The sequence below is a fragment of the Carassius gibelio genome, chromosome B23 (assembly GCF_023724105.1).
Source record: "Carassius gibelio isolate Cgi1373 ecotype wild population from Czech Republic chromosome B23, carGib1.2-hapl.c, whole genome shotgun sequence".
NCBI lineage: Eukaryota > Metazoa > Chordata > Actinopteri > Cypriniformes > Cyprinidae > Carassius > Carassius gibelio.
This window is the reverse complement of record NC_068418.1, coordinates 24,637,206-24,660,559: the sequence shown is the minus strand read 5'-3', so window position 1 is coordinate 24,660,559 and position 23,354 is coordinate 24,637,206. Positions and strand designations below refer to the sequence as shown.

Here is a 23,354-nt window from a genome sequence, read left to right as displayed (position 1 = left end):
GCAGAGCTGATTTGCAGCAATTATAAGTATTTTTTTCTGGGAATGGCTTGTGATTTCTCATTCAGTGAGCTCTTAAGACGCAGTTTGCTGTGCTTTACGGTTTGTTTGGTTTTAATAGAAGTGTCTCCCGCTGGACAAACAAACACAAACTCTCTCTTTACGTTTAAGAGAGTGTGAACCGTGATTGTGTTTTGTTCGCAGGTTAGTTTGGAGAGACCTAAAGATTCAACTGAATCATTTAGCAGTTTACTGACTCTCTGAGGCGTCTTCTGCACCCTGCCTGATGGATTTGGAGCAAAACAAGTTACAATTATATTTAAGCAAAGGAAAAATACTTATTTAAACGTATTAATAGACTTAAAACAGAATGAATTTCCATATTATATTATATTTATATTATTTTATAAATATTTGAATTTTATTTCAGTTCATATTTTTCAAAAATAACTTTTCAATTCATAACTTGAATGAGACTTTGTGGTGAAATATGGTCTAAATATGGTTCTTTCCCACATTACAGTATTTTGTTATATAAAAAAATGACAAACAGTGAAGTCATGGTCCAAAACATATTATTAGACCTAAAACAGAATTAAATTTTCTTTTTATATTACATTTGAAATAGGTTTAACTACATTGTTTGCAAGACCGATATAAAACAATACAAACAATATTATTTATTATTATTTATTAAATTGTTATTTAACAATTTTCATCAATTGTATATTGATATTTAATCAATTGTAAGGGAGCTTGCTTTCTTTCTTTTTTTTTTTTTTTTTGATAAAAAAAGGTCTAAATTAAAAGCATTTTTTATACCAATTTATAAAACAACCCCCTCATCCACAGACAAGGAGCAGTAAAACTGTGAGAAGGAATACAATTAAAGATCGTTCTCATTTTAAGCCTCATTTGTCGCATTAGACTGAATGGAGAGCGCTCCAGCAAACCTTCCATTGTCTCCTCATGTCCGCGCTCCGATGTATCAGTCCACCCTAAAGCGCCGGCCGCATCTCGCCCCATGCGAGGCTCGCTTGTGGGCGGGCCACGGCCGTCTGCCCCGCCGGCCTCGTGTGGGACGTTTCAACCTGCACGTGTGCTTTCAGGTGGAGCAGGGCTACCGGAGCGGCACGGCGTACGGTCAGCTGGACTCTCAGGCGCTGGAGGCCTTGGATCTGCCCACACCCAGCTGCTTCCGCTCGCGGAGCCACAGTTACCTGCGCGCCATCCAGGCCGGCTGCTCTCAAGACGACGACACGGGCTCCGCAGACTCCGACGAGACGCCCCCCATAACCTCATCCATCAGCAGCTACAGCAGCACCACCGGTGAGTCACAAACAACACACATCCAGACACCTGTCGTACACCCGAAAACTACATCAGAGTCAATAGAAAAGACTGATTACATGATCTTGTGTAAAGAAGGTTTAAAGACCGTTAAGATTTTGTTCCATTTTAACATTACTGTCGTGACAGCAATGCACTTCTTCCTTAAATTCTCATTAAGATATTTTACTTTTGACATCTTCATTATAATCAATGTGGATTCTCATCGGATTTTAAATAAATATACATACTGTATTATGAATAATGTACACCAGCATAAAATAAAAGCTGGGAAAAACAAATAATATCATGATATATAAGTATTTTACTATTTAAATTGCATGCATATGATAAATGTCTTATTTTTTTGAGTAATATATTTTTTTTGTGGGGGGTGGTGAAATATAAGCTTGCATTTGTAACATCAACCATAAAACAGTTTTATTCACTTATACAGTACTTTTCAGAAGTTTGAGGTCATTTTTTGTTTTTTTGAGAGAAAAATTTATACTTTTTTTTTTTCTGCAAGGAGGCACAAAATCGAAAGTGACAGTAAAGACATTTATAATGTTACAAATGATTTATATTTTAAACAAATGCTGTTCTTTTGGACTTCCTATTCAACAAGAATAAAAAAATGCTTTAATAAATGTATCAGTTTCAACAAAAATATTTTGCAGCACAACTGTTTTAATCATTGATAATAATCAGAAATCTTTCTTGAGTGATTTCTGAAGATCATGTGACACTGAAGACTGAGTAATGATGCTGGAAATACAGCTTTGATATATGAATATATTCACACTGAAAACAGTAAATTACATTTGGAATGATATTTCACTTTTTTTTACTGTATTTTTATTGAAGTAAATGCAGCTTTTCTGTCAAAAACATTTAAAAAATCATACTGACCCCGAACTTTGAAATGGTACTGTATGTTGTCCTTTGGTGATTTATGGCTGTGCATTTAGAGTAAAGTATTTTATTACATGAGAAACTGAAAGAAAGGCAGTGAATGGTTGATGCATTCGATATTACTGTATAATCTTAACACTTTAAAGTAATGATGCCGACCTTGCTGTCATGTATCACAGGGATAGTGCTGAACTTGCATATGCAAAAACGAAAGTGTTGATAAAGAAGACAAAGTCCACGATATGGAACATAAAAACATCCTGATAAGCTCAGGTCTCGTGGACTTTTCACTGATCGTGATGTTATTTTATTGCCTCCAAAGGCGATGTCAGTGCAGTCAAACAGGCCTTGTTTTTCTGTCTCTGTAATAAAGACTTTAGTGTGAAGTCGGATCTCTTTTGCTTGGAGAGGTCGGCATGTGGGCAAGTCCAGACAGATGATCTGGAATCATGGTGTGAGGGTAAAAACAGCCACTAGACCATGCCGACTGTCTCATAGTGATCCTCTTAAAGGGATAGTTCCCCCTCAAAAACTTAAATCTCTCATCATTTACTCGCTGAAGGCTTACGCGGAAGCACATGAGGCATATGGACTACTTTGGTTCATTTTGGAGACAAACATAGGCTTTTGGAAGGATTTGGTCCTTTTTTCACTCATGTGGTCAAGATTATGGAAGCTTGTTTCTTCAACAGAATCAAAAATACAAATAATTGTGACTTTTTTTCTTGCAATTCAGAACTGCAAGATATGAACTAACAAATGTGAGGTATGAAATTGCAAATCTGAGAAGGAACGTCTAAATCAGGAGATACAAACTCAGAATTGCAAATTGCAAAAATAAAAAATTAATTAATTAAAATCAATAAAAAAAACAGTCTGAATTGCAATTCAGAAATCTGATGAAAAAAATTGTCAGAAATGTGAAATGTAGAATCATAAATCTGAAAAAAAAGTCAGAATTGAGATTAAACTCAGAAATGCATAAAAAAATTTGTGAATTGTGAGAAACAAATGAGCGAAACATAAAATCAGAATGCAATGAATACAATTTTGAAAATAAAAAAATTGAATTGCGAGACTTAAACTTGAAATTGAGAGACAAGTCAGAATTGATGTACACTTTTCCCCGTGACAGAAACAAGCTTCCATACGAGATCCATCAGGCTGCTGCAGTCATAGTGTTTATAAAGTCTCAGATGGCCAGTGTGTCACTCTCTCTCTGTCTCTCACACACACACAAAATCTTCTGACCTACATTAGCTCTGGTGGTGTCCTGCGAGATGAGTCCTTCAGCTTAACGGCTGATGTTTCTCGGCCCATCATGACCAACTCTGGCAAAACCTCCACTGCAAATTAAACCTCATCTTAACCGGTTTTCAGAGGAATTAACCGACATCAAGCAGATTAGTTTGGCACAACGCTTAATAAACCAGCAGCCAGTGGACCATTCTGATTTTGCAGTTGATCTACTTAATTTGGATTGCATTTTACTGCATATCAAATGTTCTTATAATTTGAAATGCGAACATAGTCCAGATTGATTCAGTCAGACAGCATTCCCCTGATTTCTTGATGATCTTGAAATGTTTTGAGAAGGCTGGCCACTTGTGTACTAAGTACAAAACACATTTGTACACTCAGAATAGCAAATAATGAAATCTCGTCTATTTTTGGAGAGGAATCTGGCTAATGCTATTTAGTTTAGGTAGCAAGCTGTCAAGAAAAACAAATCTTGGCCATCTGTTTACCATTTCTGCAAAAAGAAAAAAAAAAAAAAGAAGAAAAAAACCCTGTGCTATTTTTTGCCTGTTCCATTTGGCATAGCATACTTTCTTACTCTTATACTATGCTTGTTGTGCACAGCAGTTCTGATTATGTTTTTTTCAGTATATGTATAAAAATATATTTGATAAAATAAGCAGCTTACTTGATGAAAAACTGTATCCCAGAATGCAATGCACTTGACTTGACCTTTTATTTCCGGCATGAATAATGCATACGGTTTCACTTCACTTTTAAACCTAGCAAACAGTATATTAAACAGCATTCAATAATAAGCCATTTTAGTAACATTTAGCAGCTTTACTGAATAAAATAGCATTGCAGGGTGCATGCGTCATCAAGCCTAGTTTATTTCAGTTCACAGAGCATCACATTCACTAGTCATATGCATGTTACAGCCATCTATGCTTAACTAAGAAAAATTGTATTAATATTCTAAAATAAGATATTTTTATAAAGTATGCAGCCTACGAATGCGACCTCTAAAGGATGTAACCTTCCGTTTGAGAAACGAACAATATATGTGTGTGTAGTGTAACTTTATTATGCATATTAAAAACACACACATGCATGCATATATTTCAGAAAATGTTATATTTATATATAAAATATATTAATATATAAAATAAATTATATGAATCTACATATGAACATATACATATTTCAAAATATATGCTGTGTAATTATATATACATAATAAATATACATAGCACATACAGATATTATGCATCCTAAACTAAAACTTTTATTTTGGATGTGATTAATCGTTTGATAGCACTAAAAATGTATGCATGGATGAATGAATACATGCCCTTCAGTAGGCTATGTATAATAAAAAGTAATGTTACAAGTAATAAAAAAACAATGGAAAAGATTAAAGAGCTTTGAAGAAGAGAACGCGCGCGCAAGCGGGGATTCTGTGTGACGCACAAACAGCGATTCTGATTTGTCCGCGTCAATCTATACGCCCCGCCCACCGACCAATGAGAGCGCACCGAGTGAACGCCTCGAGCGCGTCTCCCTCCAATCCCGCGTCCTGAAAGCGGATTACCGGATCGGTCCTTTTTCCTCGACTCCTCTAGACGTGGATGGTGGGCTCCGTTGAGCGAAAAGATTTAACAGCGGGTGGGTTCGGAAGAAACATAGAAAAAAAGACAAATAACACCCTTTCAGTGGATCTTTTAATCGTGTCTTTTTTGTTTAACGCGACGGGATGGACGCACGCCGTCGACGCTGATCGCTTCACACACAGAGGAAGAGGAAAAGGTGTGTGGATTTGTGTAACGAACGAGCGAAAGCGCTCAGCATCGCCTCGAGACGATTTTGGCATGAGCTCGGGGTCAGAGGAAGTCACGAGTAACACATCTGGTGATTCGCGAGATTTAGCATCGGAGATGCGTTTCCGTTAATCGTTTCATTATCAGATTTAGAGATATTGTGATTTCATTAGCAGGTTAGCTCACGCTAGCATGTGCTTGTGGCTTCTGTAGGTGTGTTTATGTTGATGCATCTGTCTAGACAGGCAAAGCATGACAGCATCGCCTACCCGAACATGACAGCTTGCATCTCACGCGTGCAGTTTTCTGCAAAGTACTGTTTTCAGAGCAGTGCATGCGTGTGGATCAACAGTGCACGTGTGAGCTCTGCATCCAGTCACACAAAGGCCGGTGTCTGTGCACTGTGTTTTAAATCAGGTCAAATGCTATTGTTTGCAATGCAAAGTCAGGGAAAGATTATCTAACATTGGAAGAGAGCATGCATTGTTCATGCTTTCCTGTAATAAACTGAATATGTAAAGCATCTAAACCCAAATTGAAATTGCTCTCCTCAATCATGAATCTCCATGGAGAAATGTTGGAAAAGTTTGATTAGGCTATGCATATTTTCAGTTATACAAACTATTTTGTTCTACTCCAACTAGACTGAGTGTTTCTCTTCTTGGTAAACACTTGCTGTGCTTTGGAGAGAAGATGTGCACTTAATCTAAAACACTTCCTAATAAGGATTAGAAGTCTGAATGAGATGAAAAGTTATTTGTAATGTACTCCGTTACACCTCTTTGCATTTAAGGCTTGTATGTACCAAAGGCATATTTGTCATTTAAAGTTGTGACATCACACAAGATACTCAAAATCTTGGAGTCAGACTTACTCCTAATGTTCTACGTTTAAAGTAAAACTAGTTTAAATTTCAGTAAATATAATAATAATAATAATACAAATTTGCATGTTTGTTTTTTGTTGAGCATATTTGATAAACCATGATATAATGACTTGTATTATGATTTAATAAGAAACCTGGAGGAAAAAAACAGCCCTGTTTAATCTCTAGCTCTAGGCCCAAAGTGGACGAAAATGTACAATTTGGTGCAGATGCTGATATTTAAATGGCAAAAAGATGAAAAAAAAAGCAAGAGTTCAGCAAAGTTTGTCATGTGTGGCCATAGAAATGCATGTTTCAAATATGATACAGTAGCTTTATGGGGTTAAAGTGTTTGTGGTGAATCATTTACTCCCACCCAAACCTGTATGCTGTTTTTTTTTTTCCATTACAGCACAAAGTAATTTAAGGTCTTATGCATGAAACAAAGTGCATCAGGCTTTTGAAAAGCTTCCATTGCGTTGCATTGCATTATATGTTTTAAAATTACAGCACTTTTTATAATACAACTAAGCATTTAAATATAATCTAGGCAATAAAATACCTGTTTCATGTCTTCTGAAGTCATACGATGGCTTTTGACACGCGGTCACAATGAAGTCTCGTATGAATGAGAGTTGCATAAAGATATGTCAGAGTTGTTTTGTGTTTCGTGCCTCAGTCTGGTCAAATTTTGGAGCTTGTCCTCTGTGTGTTCACAGAAAGGCCATGTGAGGTTTGGCCGGGGCCCCGGGGCAGAGCGACTGGCTCTAATGCCGTTAATCTGGATCTGAGCCCCAACTGTGTCATAAACTCATATCACCCTCCGTACCAGACAGTCTCTGCTAAGAGCAAATGACGGTTTTATTCACGACTGCTGAAGTTCTCGAGGGAGGTCGAGATGTGATTATGTGATTAATTCAGTGCTGCTTTGAGATTTGTTCTCAGTATAAAAGTGTTTAATTAAATTGCCACTACGTCTCACAGAAGCCAGTCGTTCAATAGCTGTCAGTGGGAATAATTAGCCGTTGCACTTTCATTACTGTAGGGTTTATTGTTTTCCTTAAAGGAGCAGTTCACCTACAAATGAAAATGTATTCGCCCTCAGGTCAACCACGATGTAGACGAGTGTGTTTCTTCATCAGATTTGGAGAAATGTAGTATTCCTGCACTTGCTCTCCAGTGTGAATGGGTGCCGTCAGAATGAGAGCTGATTAAAAACAGCCCAAGTAGATCAGTTTATGTCTTGTTGAGAGGAAAGCTGCATGTCTGTAAGAAACAAATCCATAATTTCGATGTTTGAACTTCAATTCTTCGCTTCTGGCTAAAATATGAGTCCATTATCCAAAATAATACTTCATTAAGACAGAGAAAACATGCATCTCCTGTTGTCCTCTCACATCAAAATCCACCCACATATTTGTTTTACAGCTGTTTTTGCTTGTAAATGGTGTTTGATCTGTGCAGATTTCTCTCCTGATTCAGACGAGATGACTTTTTCACCTGAGAACACAATATTATAGATCATTGTGTTGTATTCGAAGCAATGTTTTGAAGTTAAAAGCAACCTAATGATGGATTTGTTTCTTATACGCATGCAAGTTAACTGATGGACTGGAGTGGAGTGGATTATTGTGATGTTTTTACCAGCTGTTGGACACTCGTTCTGACTGGTATGCATTTAGATCGGCTCTTTGTCATCTGTATCGACAAACACATGCTCATAGACTGCTGTGAAGCATCTGTCCCTGCACCAAACGGCGAGCAGCGCACACAATGCCAGAGAGGACACAGATTGATCCAATATTGTCTCTGAGCCCCAGAGTCCGGTGTTGGACTTGTCCTGGCACTGAGTCCTCTATACAGCACGGCCAAGACAGAGGAGAATTGTTCACAAACCTCTCGAGGGAGGGCAGATATTAGCCCTGATCGCTCGGTAAAACAAGTTTTGTGCTTGTTGCAGAACTGTTGATTAATGTAATGTTGTAGTCCAGCTCTGTCCTTCAGTGTTGGCACAGCTCGAATCAATGGATCTCTCATAATGCAAATAAATAGCAATGCTTCTAACTTTTTTTTGAAGTTCATTGATCTCAGATATAAAGTACTTTGGAGACTTTTTTTTAAAGAATTGATCATCAAGGCAACATTGTTTGTTACCAATAATCTGATTATTGCATTGAAGCCTTAAGACTGTCAAACACTGGCCCATCTCTGTATGATTTTGTTATAATACATATAATTTTCAGTAAAAATAACTGTATGGTGATTTAAAATGACTCATGAGGTGGAATTGATTTTGGTTCTACCGCCTACCGGCTTGTACGCTTTCAAAGAAGCTTCTCCTACACGACCGAGCGTTATCACCGGGCTTCATGACACGCCGTACCAAACCCAGAGTCTCGTCAGCAGATTTCAGCTCATGTTTTGTGGGCGACACATTCCTGACGCATCTGGCATGAGAGGAATGCTGTCCAGATTCCAGTGTTTAAATGCCTGTCTTTGTCTCATCTCTTCCTGTGGCTCCGAAGCAGGGGCTGCTGGGTAAAGACGTGTGACGAGACTTTGTACTGGGGTTGTGGGAGGATTCTGACGGTTCATCTTCTTGTGTTTTTCAGTCTCCACGTGTACGGCCGTCTATAAGAAGAATCCTCCGCCTATTCCTCCTCGAACCACCTCCAAACCCTACATCGCGGTGACGGTCCAGAGCAGCACCGAATCGGCCCAGGACACGTACCTGGACAGCCAGGACCAGCGCAGCGAGGTCAACAGCCAATCAGGACGCAGCAACTCCTCCGACAGCATCGCCAGCTCTCGGACGGGGAGTCTGGTCAAGGCCAAGCGGCCACCCATCCTGCCCCCAATCCCCGCCCCGCGGGAACCCGTGCCCCTGCCCAGCGCCAGAGTGACCACGCCCCCTCCCACCATAGTCCCGCCCTCTCCCGCCCCAGACGCCAAAAACCAGCCAGCGAGCCTCACAGTGGCACTTAGCGAACCGCAAGCCCCGCCCAAAAGAAAGCTCTCCTCCATTGGCATTCAGGTTTGTGTTGTAGGAATATTTTTGATGTCGTCATGATGCTTTTATGCTAGTGCTGCACGATAAATCCTGTGCGATAGTCATTTGCATGAGCTTTAACTCTTCAGGTGTTAATTTCTGGTTAATTTGCTGTTGCAAAACATCAGTGTGAGTGCATTTTAAGAAATAGAAGCTGTTTTTATTATTGAACATTTTAAGAATTTTTTTTTTTTGTGTGTGTGAATTTTAACGGTATAGGCCTGTAGGTTTTTACAATTCATTATTGCAATTTGATAATTAGAAGAAACAAAAATTGCCAACTTACTCAAATATAAATAAATGCCTAATAAATACTTAAATTAATTGATGTTAGTTGTATTTTATTGTAGCATTGGTCAATTTTGGGAGAAGATGAAATGTAATGGATATTAGTCATTTGTTTGGTTTTTTTTTTTATAATTTTTTATTTTTTTAATTAGGTATTTAAATATTTATTTAATGGTTTTATTTAGAGAAATTTAACCCCCCACACTTTACTCTTTATTTACAAAATTAATAAAATATAAACAACAACTGTATGATAAAGTATAATAAAATTTCTTGTTGTGTAAAATTATATTATACAATTCTGATCATTTATATAATTTTTATTTTTACATTTTTCATTATTTATATTAGATATATAATGTGACTCTTGCTGGCAAAATAAGCCCGAATACAAGTGAAAAATGTCAGTTTGGTCGAATTTTCACAAAAATAAGTTCATTAAGGCCTCGCCTAGTGAACTCAGTGCTCCACATAGTCATTAAACAACTAAAATGTTCATTACTTGTGTTTTCTGAGAGTTGTACCTTCTTTGTTTTAAATTCAAGCGAACCACTTCTGCGTCTGACGTTTTAGTTTTGAAAGCAGGAACATGCAGAAAAGAGAAAATAAATTGCAAAACTTGATTGATGTTAAGAGTTCATAAAAGTGATAATAAGCCATGAAAAAGATCTCACAGTAACAAATCGTGACTCATTTTGCCATCCTAGGTCTCATATTACAGCAAAAATAACTGTAATAAAGTAACATTTTACTGGTTGTGTAAAATTGTAGGATATTTGACAACTCAAAATTTTTTAATTATTTATTTATATATAATGTGTACATATCAATTTATGATCTTATGTTTAATTCATACAGTAATTCAGGCTTATTTGTTGACTACAGTAGACTCTGATATGTAAATGTGGGCGGTTGTATGTTAATGAGCTCATGAATGTGACGTTCCATGACTAATTCAGAATGAGAGGTTTTGTATTAGTGTCATTTTAAATGCTCTGTGTAAACTAGCGAGGGAGGTGTGAGTTATGAATATTAACTACATCACTTAACATATCAGACTTTTCAAAGGAGCAGGAAAGATGTTGTTTTCCATCAGACGACCTCTTCACACTCGAGCTGTTTGGCTGAACCAGTCGGTGACCTCCTAGTGCGATGTTGAGCTCATTAGATTCTAGACGTGTTGGATCTGAGTTGTTTCTCTCGTGGCAGGTGGACTGTGTGCAGCCGATTCTGAGAGAGGAGCAAACTCCCACCACCAGGTTCCAGTCCATCGGGGTTCAGGTTGAAGACGGCAGGCCGTGAGTTTCCTTTTGCATCCTCCAGAAAAGAAAAGTTGCAAAAGTAGCGCTTTGATATGCATGTTGACGGCATTTCTCACAAAAGTGTGGTCCGATTGCTGTGTGTTTGTGTTAACGGGTATGTATAGTTTATGAGGACACACATGTGTATAATGACATAGGTACTACAATGTTAACATGGTTCATGAGGACACTTCCTGTGTCCCTGTAAATCAAAAGTCTTAAAAAACATACAAAACTTTGTTTAATGAAATTCAAAAGTTGGCAGTAGTTTTCTGAGAGGGGTAGGTTTAGGTGTAAATACAGTCTGTACATGATAAAAACCATTACGCCTATGGAGAGTCCCGGTAAACCACAAGTGTGTGTGTGTGTGTGTGTGTGTGTGTGAGTCAGCAGCAGAGTTTCTCAGCCATGTATGGCGCTGAAAACCCTCACAAGTAATGATTCAGTGTAGACGGCAGGAGATAATGAGATTCTGCACGCATCTCCCACTCGCTTTGTTTCCTGGCGCTCTCCGTTGCAGTCTATTTTCATATCTTTCCATCGCTCTGATTTACTTCTCTCTGTAAGTGTGCTGTGTCCCACACACCAGCTGTCTGTCTTTCTCCCGGCCTGCCTTCCCAGTCTCTTTTTATTTTCACTTTAATGATATTTGTCAAATTGATATTTCTAAATAGATTTAAAATTCTTAATAAGTTAACATATAATAACAAATGAATAAAGCTGTATTGTTCGTTGTTTTGTTGTTCTCTCATCTGGTATTTTCTATTTTTAAAGTCTCCTGTGATCGAATATTTTATCCCTTAAACTCATCTTCGATCATCAAAAAAAACTTGTGAAAACAATTTTCTCATGCCTTAAAGTAAATTTTATTTATAGAGCACATTTACATTCAGCTTACACTGACCAAAGTGCTGTACAAAACAATCATAAAATATAGTAAAGTATGAAATAAAATGCAAATTTTAAAACTCTTTCCTCATTTAATATGCACTGATCTATGAATATGCAAAATAGCCCCGCCTCCAGATCCACTGAACTGTAGTAAACGAGAACAGATAATGACTGACAAAACAACTTTTGTAGATTTCTGAATATTTTGGTTGTATTTTTAAATTATAGTATTTCAATAAATGCATGGTCATAATATCATATTTATAAGAACATATTTGAAGTTGTAGAATTTAAAATAGAAAAACAATTAAGTGTTCTTATGTCCTTGATGTACAAAACTGAATAATAGTGTAATTAGAATGATGAAACAATTGGTTGGTGGTCTAATATAATAATATATTTTATAATATTTTAATTGTATTTTTAAATTACAGTATGTAAAGAAATGCATAATTATGTTTATGAATGCATTTTAAGTTTTATAAAAAATACGAATTTATAATTTTTTAACGGTAAATTTATATTTAGGATTTCATAATTTAGCCTTATGCAGTTTTATATATATATATATATATATATATGTATGTATATGTATATAATTTTATTTATTTAATTATTTTTACAAATTAGAAATGTATTTTTTGCCCTTTTAAGTACAAAATGACTACATGCAAAATATAAATTATTAAAAACTATTTATTTATCATATGAAAAAAAAAAACAATTTTATAGAATTTAAAAAATAGTTTTATTTTTAAATCACAATATTTGTGTAAAATGTGAATTTATAATTGCTAATTTTATTTTGTGACACTTTTTTTATATATAATTTTATTATTCCTGGTTATTTGGTTTCTCTAAAACCATTTTCCCCCCATATAAATTCTAATATTTAAAGAAATGTATAATCATGATGTCAATTTTATTGGAAAATTATAGAATTATAAAACATTATTTTGTGATTAAATTACAAAATCTATGATTAAATGCATGTTTTAGAAATAGGACATTATGGTGTGAAGAAGCCATTTCCACAAGGAATGTACTTTCAGCTGGTTTATTTTTTCCGATAATGGATTCATAAACTAATGGAAGTGTGTAGTTTGAGTGTCAGTCGGTGTCTTTAGTGGGTCTCTTATCTCTTTGTGTCTAGACTCAGTCGCTACACTAGCATGGCGTCTAGACAGGAGACGACGGAGGCCGAATCTCAGTCCGACGGTAAACCCTCGCAGAACAAGACGCCCCACCAGAGTCTGGACTGCAGCAGCGTTCTCAAACCCTCGCTGCAGGAGAAGCTGGACCCAGCGCTGGACCCGTCCTCCCTCCCACCGCCCGACCCGTCTCTGCAGGCTGGGAGCATGAACGGGGCCGTGGAGCAGCCTGGGGGTGCGGCGTGCCTCAGGGACGGGTGCTGGTTCCAGAAACTTCTTCAGGCCGAGGCCGAACGCATGGAGGCCTGGTGTCAGCAGATGGAGCAGGAGACCAAAGATAAACCGCTGTCAGAGGAGGGTGAGTCTAATCTAAATTATTCAAATAATACAAAATCGGTTTTCAACTAATCAATAATAAAAATAAATAACAATTTATTGTATTAGCTCTCTGTTTAACCCTTAACTGTCACCCCGTCCCAAATACGGGACGCCTAAGTTTACGTCACTATATTACAAACAAATCGAATCTAATCTTGACAAACTATATATCGTTGGAAAAGTCTAAGACTCCCGAATATATATTTTACCAATGTTTTTTGTAAACAATTATGTAGGAAAAGTAATAGATTAATTTATGGCAAGAGTGCACCCTCAAAAATCTACATTATAACAGGAGTTCTTACCTTTGTCAAAAAAAAAAGACTTCTTCGATTCCTTTTTCTCATTTTCACATTTTAGAAATCATCAGAAATTATATATCATTTGAAAACTTGAAATTAATTAATTAATCATTAATAATAAATTAATCATTAATAATTCATATGATTAATATTTTTTTTTTATCACATTGTAATCGAAAAGAATCAGAATCGATAAAATTCAAATGATACCCAACCTGAATCATGATATAATAATTAACACTACTATAACCACTTATAAAAATAACAAAAACTAAATAAATAATTGAATAGAGGATGGAATAAATTGGTATTATTATGATACATAATTTATATATCATATAATAATTTTATGATATACATGATAAAAAATTTTTTTAGCAGTGTGTGTATATGTATATTTGTGTGCAAGTAAATTTTATGCTTTAAAGAATTAAAAAAATACATGTGTATATATTTATTTATTTAATTAATTTTTATAACCACTTGCCCTTAAAGAGATACTCCACCCCAAAATAAAAATAACTCCCATGTCGCTCCAAACCTGTAAATGCTTTGTTCATCTTCGAATAATTAAACCTTACGACTTTATTCAACAATTCGTATCCCTTTAATTAATTTTTTACATTTTTTCTTACTTTAAAAAAATAAATAAAAATAGTATTAAAGGTAACAATTTTCAGTAAAACTTACTGTATCAGTGTGAAGTTTATTATGCACGTCATCCTGGCCGGTCTAATGAACTTTTCTAGCATATTTAACTGAAACCCTGTTTTAGACCTGTTTCAGTGAAATGAATGTGCAGGGATCTCAAGAGCTTCTTTCAGATGCCCAGCGGATCCTTGAATAATGGATGATATCAGTCCCTCATTAACCAGCTTTAATCACAGACGCCTTTCTCTCGTTTGCTAATTCTGGCTCCTGGAGCCGGTGATTAAAGTCATTAGGGTTGAACCTGGTGGGAGAGAGAGAGAGAGAGAGAATGAATGGCTGTGTCAGTGATGATGATGATGATGATGATGATGAGCGGGTTTCTCTGTGTCTCTGTAGTTTTGGGGAAGGTGCGCAGTGCCGTAGGAAGCGCTCAGCTCTTGATGTCTCAGAAGTTCAAGCAGTTTCAGGGTCTCTGTGAGCAGAACCTGGTGAGTGTCTCTATAACACCCTCTTCGGGGTCACACACACACACACACACATATATATATATATATACACCCCCCAAATGTCTTGCTTTTGAGGGGTTTTTTTTAATGAACAAAAACATTATTTTTAAAGTGTTTCTGATTATTGTAATGTAGTGTATATATATTTTTGTAATTAAAACAATACACTTATACTATTATATTGTTAATATTTAAAACAAATTTTATCCATCTATCTATCTAGAAGTGTGAATCCAAATCTTAATGTATATAAGTAATAAAAATTAAAAGTATATAATTATTTAACTTTTTATTGTTTTCATTAATACGAATTTTAGTTGTGTGTGTATATTAGGAATATTTTCTTTATTGACAGCTATTTTTTTATTATTATTTGCAATTACATATTTAAGTATTTATGAGAATTGATTGTGTATATAAATGAATTAAATGTTAGTAAGGTATATTAATTAATGAATATTCCTTTACCCATATTTTATAGATGCTTTTGTAATTATTAATGAATCTGTTTATTTTTCTGCTGGCAACTTTGGCTGCAGGACGAATAATATACAAATAAAAAGTATATCATTTATATATTTTTTATTGTCTTTTTTTATTTATTCCTAATATATATTGTGAATAAGGAATTATCATTATTTAATCTTTATTCTTATAACTATAATTATTAAATTAGTGACTATGTTTTAAGATGAATGACAATTTTCTATTTATGTTTAAGTATAGTGTATACACATAAATAGAAAATTTTAATTAATCTTAAAACATATACTGTATACATTTATTAAATGTAAATAAAGTATATATTTTATTATTTTTAGATTTATTATTATTATTTATTTTAGTTTGTTGCATTAGTTTTACTAAAATCCTGTTGGATTAAATCTACTCTCATCATATATTAGTTATTCTTCATGTATTTAGAAGCGCATGTCTTTGCAGAAGTGCTGGTGATCGGCGCCCTCTGCTGGATGTCTGTCTCTGTCACAGACACATCACTGCTGTATTCTGCTGGATTCTTCTGTTTGGTCTCATTGAAGCGGTGCAGTAGTCTGATGACTGGTGTGTGTGTGTGTGTGTGTGTTTTCAGGATGCGAGTGCTCAGCCGCGGCCCACAGCGCAGGATCTGGCCGGGTTCTGGGATCTGCTGCAGCTCTCCATCGAGGACATCAGCATGAAGTTTGACGAGCTGCACCTCCTCAAGTCCAACGACTGGAAGATGTGCGAGACCCAGGACAAAAAGGTCCCTCTGACAAACCTTTCCAACATCTTAACTGTTGTCTGGTTTGTGGATATACTTCAGCTTTTAGATCTAGAACTTCGTGTCACCACATAGAGCCGGCCATCTATAATAACATCACATGATGAAAATCTAGCCCAAAAAAACAAAACAAAAAAAGTAGGCAGAATATATAGTATTTTTTGGTATGGTGTTTATGTAGTAAATAGTTCACTATTGTTTAAAAAAATGTAATGGTAATATATTTATTGTATGCATAATTTATATTTTATATGCATTTTGTTATTTTATAAGTAATATTTAATATTTATGTACAAAATTTATTTGACAGTTTTTTCATATTTAAATATAAGCTATTTCTCTTTTTTTTTAAGTTTTAAAAGAAAAATTAGTGATGTGATATTTTTATTAATCTAAATTTATATTTTCTAATCAAACATTTTTTTTTGGTTGGGGGGGGGGTAAAAATGTATATTAATTCAATACTATTTTAATATTTCCTTTGATAATTTGGAATATTTATTTTATTTAAATTTAATATTTAGTATACATTTCTGTATTTGTTATAAATAACTTTTTAAGTTTTATATATTGTATTCTATTTGTATTTAATTCTGAAAAATAATTTAATTAATTTTAATGTATTTTATTTAGTACAGTTTCATATAAGCTAGAATACATTTTAACAGTTAAAATTTTCAATTGATTAAATATCATTAACATTTGTTTTATTGCTAATTTTAGTTTTTAAAAACAATAACATCTTTAATGTTTATTTCAGATTTAATTTCATAAGTGTGTGTGTGTGTGTGTGTGTGTGTGTGTGTGTGTGTGTGTGTGTGTGTGTGTGTGTGTGTATACACTCTTATATAACTGATCTTCAGCTTCTTCGTAGTATTTAACAGAAGCAGAGTTTAATTCCTGAATGCATGTCTTCAGGAGGAGAAGAAGTCGGCTCCGTCCCACACACCAAAGAAGACGGTGAAGGTCAAACCCAGCGGAGGAAAGGAGAAGAGCAGCGACTCGCTGGCCGACAAACAGCGTCAGGAGGCCAGGAAGAGACTGATGGCGGCCAAGCGAGCGGTTTCTGAACGACAGAACTCTGCCACCGAGAGCGCCGAGAGCATCGAGATCTACGTCCCCGAGGCTCAGACGCGACTCTAACTAACCCCAAAATAACAAACTCCTGACGAGGACACGCGCACCGGGGGGTCGGAAACCACACGAGCAAAAAAAAAACATGAAATCTGAAGAGCAAAAAAAAACGGAATTGGAACGCTGCCACAGAAGAACCTCCCCTCGACGTTAAAATTCTAAATGACGATGATTCTAAATGTTCTAAAAGTTAATTATCTCATGGAACTATATCAAGACTCTTTGTGTAAATTGTGCTAATATCTCTGATGATCTCAGACCCTTTACCCGCTTCTCACGTCACATGACCCACAGCATGCACTCAGGACCCCGCACCCGTGCACTTGTCTTCCTGCTCTCTGTTCAGTTCCCTTTCCCACCAAGGTTTTGGACGTTCTCGCTCCAATGGAAATGTTTGGATGGCCGTCGGAAGCCTCCACTCGTTGTGTTTGATTCACTCCAGTAAAGTTGAACACAGAAACACGTCCAGCTTGGTTTGTTTTCACGTAAAAGCGCTTGGAGCACCACCCGGTCTCTGCTTATTTAATAGGGTTCAAAAATGACCACTCCACTTTGTTTTTATGATGAATGTTTTAAAAACTCGACAACAATGTCCAGATTTTTACTTGGGCCAAGTCTGTTTTGTAATATTATTAATATTATTATAATTTCAGTGTGTTTTTGTTGTCCAGTCATTCCATGTGTTTCCAGCACACGGTCTCCGTGTGTGTGACCAATCAGAGCCCGTCATTTGTGATCGAAGATGTTTTTTTTCTTTTGTCCGATATTAAAAACTTCCGTCACCCAGGTCTTGCTGATTTGGAAAGGTTGTTTCAGATTTGTCAGTACTTACACAAATGCTTTGCTTCTAGTTTTTGGTGCATATTAAACTGCCCGTTTCTTCATGTGCCAAAGGAGGGAAATGAAATTTGATGCCACTTTCGTTAACAATACGTTCATTTTTCAGAGTTTGTATTCCATTATAAGCATTAAAGGAATAGTTCATCCAAAAATTTGCTGGAAATGTCCTCACCCTCTGGTCATCCAAGATGTATATGAGTTTGTTTCTTCATCACATTTGTAGAAATGTAGCATTCCATCCCTATGGATGTGAATGGGTGCCGTCAGAATGAGAGTCCAAACAGCTGATAAAAACCTCACAATAATCCACACATCACTCCAGATCATCAGTTAATGTCTTGTGAAGCCAAAAGTGGTGTGTTTTTAAGAAACAAGTCCATTATTAATATGTTTTAAATTGATATTGTTGTTTCTGGATTAAATACGAGTCCTGAATCCATGTGCTGATGAAACACTCATTTTCATCTTGCTTGGCCTGAGAAGTGATTGGATGAGTCATTTTTGAGTGAACGACTCCTTTAAGAGCATCAGATCTGTATCAGACCTCGAAGCTTCCCGCTGACTCACGTCTGTGTTTCAGAAGCTTGATTTTCATGGTTTGTGTGGTGCGTTCAGTTCAAACTTGCTTTAGTTTGGATTCACATGTAGACGATGAGTCTCTGATCACGAGTTATTCATCCTGGATTCGCCCTGAAAGAGCTGAGAAAGTCTTTTGCTGTTTAATATTTTTGTGGAAATGATAAACATGATGCATGACATTTAAAAGTTTGGGTTAAATAATATATATATATGTATATGTATATAATTTTTTTTTTTTTTTGAATAAAAGTGACAGTAAAGACATTTATGTTGGGAAATATATATATTTTATAAAAATTTTGTTTTGGTAACTAATTCACGAGAGAATCCTGAAAACAAAATGTTTAATTTTTCCACAGAAATATAAAGCGGCATAACACTTTTCAAAAAACATTTTTCATGAGCAGCAATACAGCATATCAGAATGTGATCGTTTAAAAATAATCACTTGAAGAAAATGTTTTAAAGCCATTTTCCCATGCACTGATTTGCATCAAGCCAAATGAATCTAATGCAACTTTACATCCTGAAAGTAATGTTTATATGTTCCCTTAACTCTTTTTTTTTTTTTAAACAAAATTTCGTGCATGTTCTCCAGAATAGAACTGTTTGCATAAGTGGCGTTTTCCCCTAGATCACATATTTAAAATTATTCTGGAATTAAATTTTGCCCACTCTTAAAGGTGCTGTATGTACTGTAGGATTGACACCGAGTGGTTGAACTAGGTATTGCAGTCCAAATTCAAAATATTGGAGTTTTTTTTTTTTTTTACCCTGCTCCTCCTCAGACTTGAGGCACACTCAGGTTGTCAGATTGACAACACAAACTGGAATGAGTTCACTTGATGATTAATTAAATGAAATAATTCGTTTTAATAATTCAGTTTTTTTCACCTGTTTTCTCCACCAACTGCAACCCTAAGCACCGAGATACAATTGGGTAAAATGGCAGTGGGTGGGTGACACAAACCAAACGGAGACTGACATTCTGGCCCAGAACACACATTTTTAAAGGAGAATAACTGACTGTAGCATTGATTTTCAGATAAACAAGTATGTTAACTTCATCATCATTATCATGTTTCTTAAATATCTGCAAACATATGGTATTTTTATGCTTTATTAGTGTCAAAATCTTACATTAAGCACCTTTAAGTCTCCTCCACTGATCAGTTTGTAAGGCGTTAATAAAGCACTGTGCAATGTGTTCTGCATCTGATTGAGAAAGTAGTTGAAATCAACATAGTTAATCATTTTCTGTTAAACAGATTAGATTAGATCTACACTGCTGTTAGCATTCACTTCCTGCAATCTGACCGAGCTAGCAATCTTCAAGGGATCTGTTCATCCCTGCTGAAAAAAACTAAACTAAGGAAACAATAGAAACTGTCACAAAACTTCCAATTGTTTCCACAACATACATTACAAACCATTCACACTTAAACATAAAACCATTTCCTAAAGGCTTCCAGTCGCAGGGTTGCCAGGTTGTGCAGTTTTCCTGTAAACTGGTAAACTGTTGCCACAGGTTTTTTTTTTCTTCTGTGGTTTACAAATTCACAAACTGCATGAATTGTATTATTACTAATAATAAACCTGTTTCTAAATGATGTGTTTTGTGGGAAGGGCTTTCGAGCTCCTTTATGAAAACAGACGGTCACTAGTGGAGTTCAAGTTCAAATTGTGTTTAATATGTAGTTTAGGTACGGAAGTCCCATATGTTGAGTTTTGATAGTTGTTTTAGGCTATTTTTTTATTTGACTTTTTTTTTTTTTATTAGACTTGGCAACCCTGTACAGTAGTCCAGGACCACTTCAGGTTCCATTAAAACTAACACAGTTCCCATTATAAGGGTTATGAGGGTTTCTGTTGTTTTCTTCAGCAGTGTGGAAGTGGATGAAACCGAAAGCCTTGCACAATCAAGTTACAAACCGTGCCAGTCTTTATGTTCAAATTCTGTTGACAGAAACCCAATTGTTAATTCATTTCTCAATCAAAATTCATATCTTGATCTTGATCCTAAGAACTAGTGAAGCATAAGCATTTTCTGCTCTGATTGATACAAAAGTTTAATATTTTTTAAGCGGAGTTGAACTATTCATATTCAATATGTGTATTGATTTCAACGTAACGTTTGATTACAGATATGAATTCGATCAGTTTCTGGCCTGGTCACAGCTCAGCATGCTCAGATTCATCAAACATTTCACACAATTGACTTGAGCAATAAAGTAGCATCTTAGATTACCATTTGTTCGATGAAAAGTGGGTTTCAGGCGTGTGAGCGTTCAGTTTGTTCGTGTTTTTCTGTTTTCATGTTTCCTGACCTGCTTCTCCAACAGGCACTGATACTCAGCACAACTCTCTGAACTCTGTGTGTCATAGCAATGTCAGAGTCGTAAAGCCTTCGTGTTCCTGTGGAAGGACTGATTATTGAATATCAATGAACTCAAACCCATCAGATCTTAATAGGGCTACACAGGACTCAACACACTTGTGGACTTTCATCGGACATCTTGCCTGCCTCTGTTTATTTTATTTTCTTTCCGTTGTTGTTTTTGTTTTGCTTTTTACAGGTGATGCTTCAGATTTTATTGAAGGACATTGTGAATGGACACAAATCAAATGTGTTTCACATGGTCATGTTGTTCTTATGCTAACTTTGGAGAGAAATCGCTCAAGTGTTTGACTGGCGAGGGCCGATATTGAAACTTTCATACATTATGTGTTTGTCCAAGCCATCAGGTTGTTCCTTGCACTTTTGTTTGTGTTTATAGTGAATAACCAGTGTTAAATCAACTGCTTTAGTAGATTTAAATGGCACTTTCATAGTTGTGATAGTTTGAAAATACTAAAATGCTGTATTTAATATAGATTAAAACAAATATAGGCCTACATTTAAGAAACGTTTGACAAATATTTAACTTAGCAGTGTAGCTCAAATTACTTTGATTTGCCCCAATTCAAACTGTGACACACAGGAAGTGATGTCATTTTGGACAAGGTGGCGGGAAGCATGTAAATAATTTCGTTCAATTATAGTATTTTTTACACAAATTATAATGTTGACAGCATTATGGTAACCACGTGCAACTAACGTCAAGACCGTTATGTGATTGGTTATCGAGGATCACGTGATCATGTTTAACCGTTACACTATGCTTTCTTTAATGGAAGTTTATTGCTAGAAAAAAAGAAAGAAAAAAATACATGCCAGGGTTTGTCTAAATATTTGGTAAGAGGATTTCAAATACTGATTACTACGACGGTGTTTTAGTGCCACGTTGAAAAAAAAATTCTACGATTACGAGATAAAAATCTAAATATTACGAGAATAACGTTGAAATGTTTCGAGAAAAAGTTGAAATATTACGAGAATAAAGTAGAATTATTAAGAAAGTAAAGTCGCAATGTTTCGAGAATAAAGTAGAATTATTAAGAAAATAAAGTTGAAATGTTTCGAGAATAAAGTCGTAATACTTTGAGAATAAAGTCAAAATATTTTGAGAATAAAGTAAAATTATTACGAAAATAAAGTCATAATGTTTCGAGAATAAAGTCGTAATACTTTGAGAATAAAGTCGATATATTTCGAGAATAAAGTAGAATTATTAAGAAAGTAAAGTCGCAATGTTTCGAGAATAAAGTAGAATTATTAAGAAAATAAAGTCGAAATGTTTCGAGAATAAAGTCGTAATACTTTGAGAATAAAGTCGAAATATTTTGAGAATAAAGTAAAATTATTACGAAAATAAAGTCATAATGTTTCGAGAATAAAGTCGTAATACTTTGAGAATAAAGTCGATATATTTCGAGAATAAAGTAGAATTATTAAGAAAGTAAATTTGCAATGTTTCGAGAATAAAGTAGAATTATTAAGAAAATAAAGTCGAAATGTTTCGAGAATAAAGTCATAATACTACAAGAATAAAGTCGAAATGTTTCGAGAATAAATTCATAATACTACAGGAATAAAGTCAAAATGTTTCGAGAATAAAGTCATAATACTACAAGAATAAAGTCAAAATGTTTTGAGAATAAAGTCATAATACTACAAGAATAAAGTCGAAATGTTTCGAGAATAAAGTCATAATACTACAAGAATAAAATCAAAATGTTTTGAGAATAAAGTCATAATACTACAAGAATAAAGTCAAAATGTTTTGAGAATAAAGTCATAATACTACAAGAATAAAGTCGAAATGTTTCGAGAATAAAGTCATAATACTACAAGAATAAAGTCAAAATGTTTTGAGAATAAAGTCATAATACTACAAGAATAAAGTCAAAATGTTTTGAGAATAAAGTCATAATACTACAAGAATAAAGTCAAAATGTTTCGAGAATAAAGTCATAATACTACAAGAATAAAATCAAAATGTTTTGAGAATAAAGTCATAATACTACAAGAATAAAGTCAAAATGTTTTGAGAATAAAGTCATAATACTACAAGAATAAAGTCAAAATGTTTCGAGAATAAAGTCATAATACTACAAGAATAAAGTCAAAATGTTTCGAGAATAAAGTCATAATACTACAAGAATAAAGTCGAAATGTTTAGAGAATAAAGTCGTAATACTTCGAGAATAAAGTAAAATTATTACGAAAATAAAGTCGAAAAGTTTCGAGAATAAAGTCGTAATACTACGAGAATAAAGTTTAAATCTTACGAGAATAAAGTTTAAATCTTACGAGAATAAAGTTGTAATACTACAAGAATAAAGTTTAAATCTTGTGAGAATAAAGTCGTAATACTACGAGAATCAAGTCGAAATGTTTCGAGAATAAAGTTGTAATACTTTGAGAATAAAGTCAAAATACTTCGAGAATAAAGTCGAAATATTTCAAAATATTTTA

At 35.0% G+C, this 23,354-nt stretch overlaps 1 protein-coding gene across 3 annotated transcripts in view; it reads left to right on the top strand.

Annotated features, from left to right (window-relative positions):
- dlgap4a (discs, large (Drosophila) homolog-associated protein 4a) overlaps nucleotides 1-18,485 on the top strand; it is a 114,569-nt gene extending 96,084 nt beyond the window's left edge. The window contains exons 7-13 of one of the 3 annotated variants that reach the window (XM_052594723.1): nucleotides 1,107-1,326; nucleotides 8,778-9,199; nucleotides 10,712-10,800; nucleotides 12,848-13,203; nucleotides 14,573-14,664; nucleotides 15,773-15,925; nucleotides 16,862-18,485. In XM_052594723.1, the coding sequence (XP_052450683.1) occupies nucleotides 1,107-1,326; nucleotides 8,778-9,199; nucleotides 10,712-10,800; nucleotides 12,848-13,203; nucleotides 14,573-14,664; nucleotides 15,773-15,925; nucleotides 16,862-17,086 (1,557 nt within the window). In that variant the 3' untranslated portion in view covers nucleotides 17,087-18,485. Of the gene's footprint in view, nucleotides 1-1,106; nucleotides 1,327-5,029; nucleotides 5,290-8,777; nucleotides 9,200-10,711; nucleotides 10,801-12,847; nucleotides 13,204-14,572; nucleotides 14,665-15,772; nucleotides 15,926-16,861 lie in introns of those variants that run through there. The other 2 variants (XM_052594725.1, XM_052594724.1) reach the window with 2 other exon arrangements.
- The last annotated feature ends 4,869 nt before the right edge of the window (nucleotides 18,486-23,354 follow it).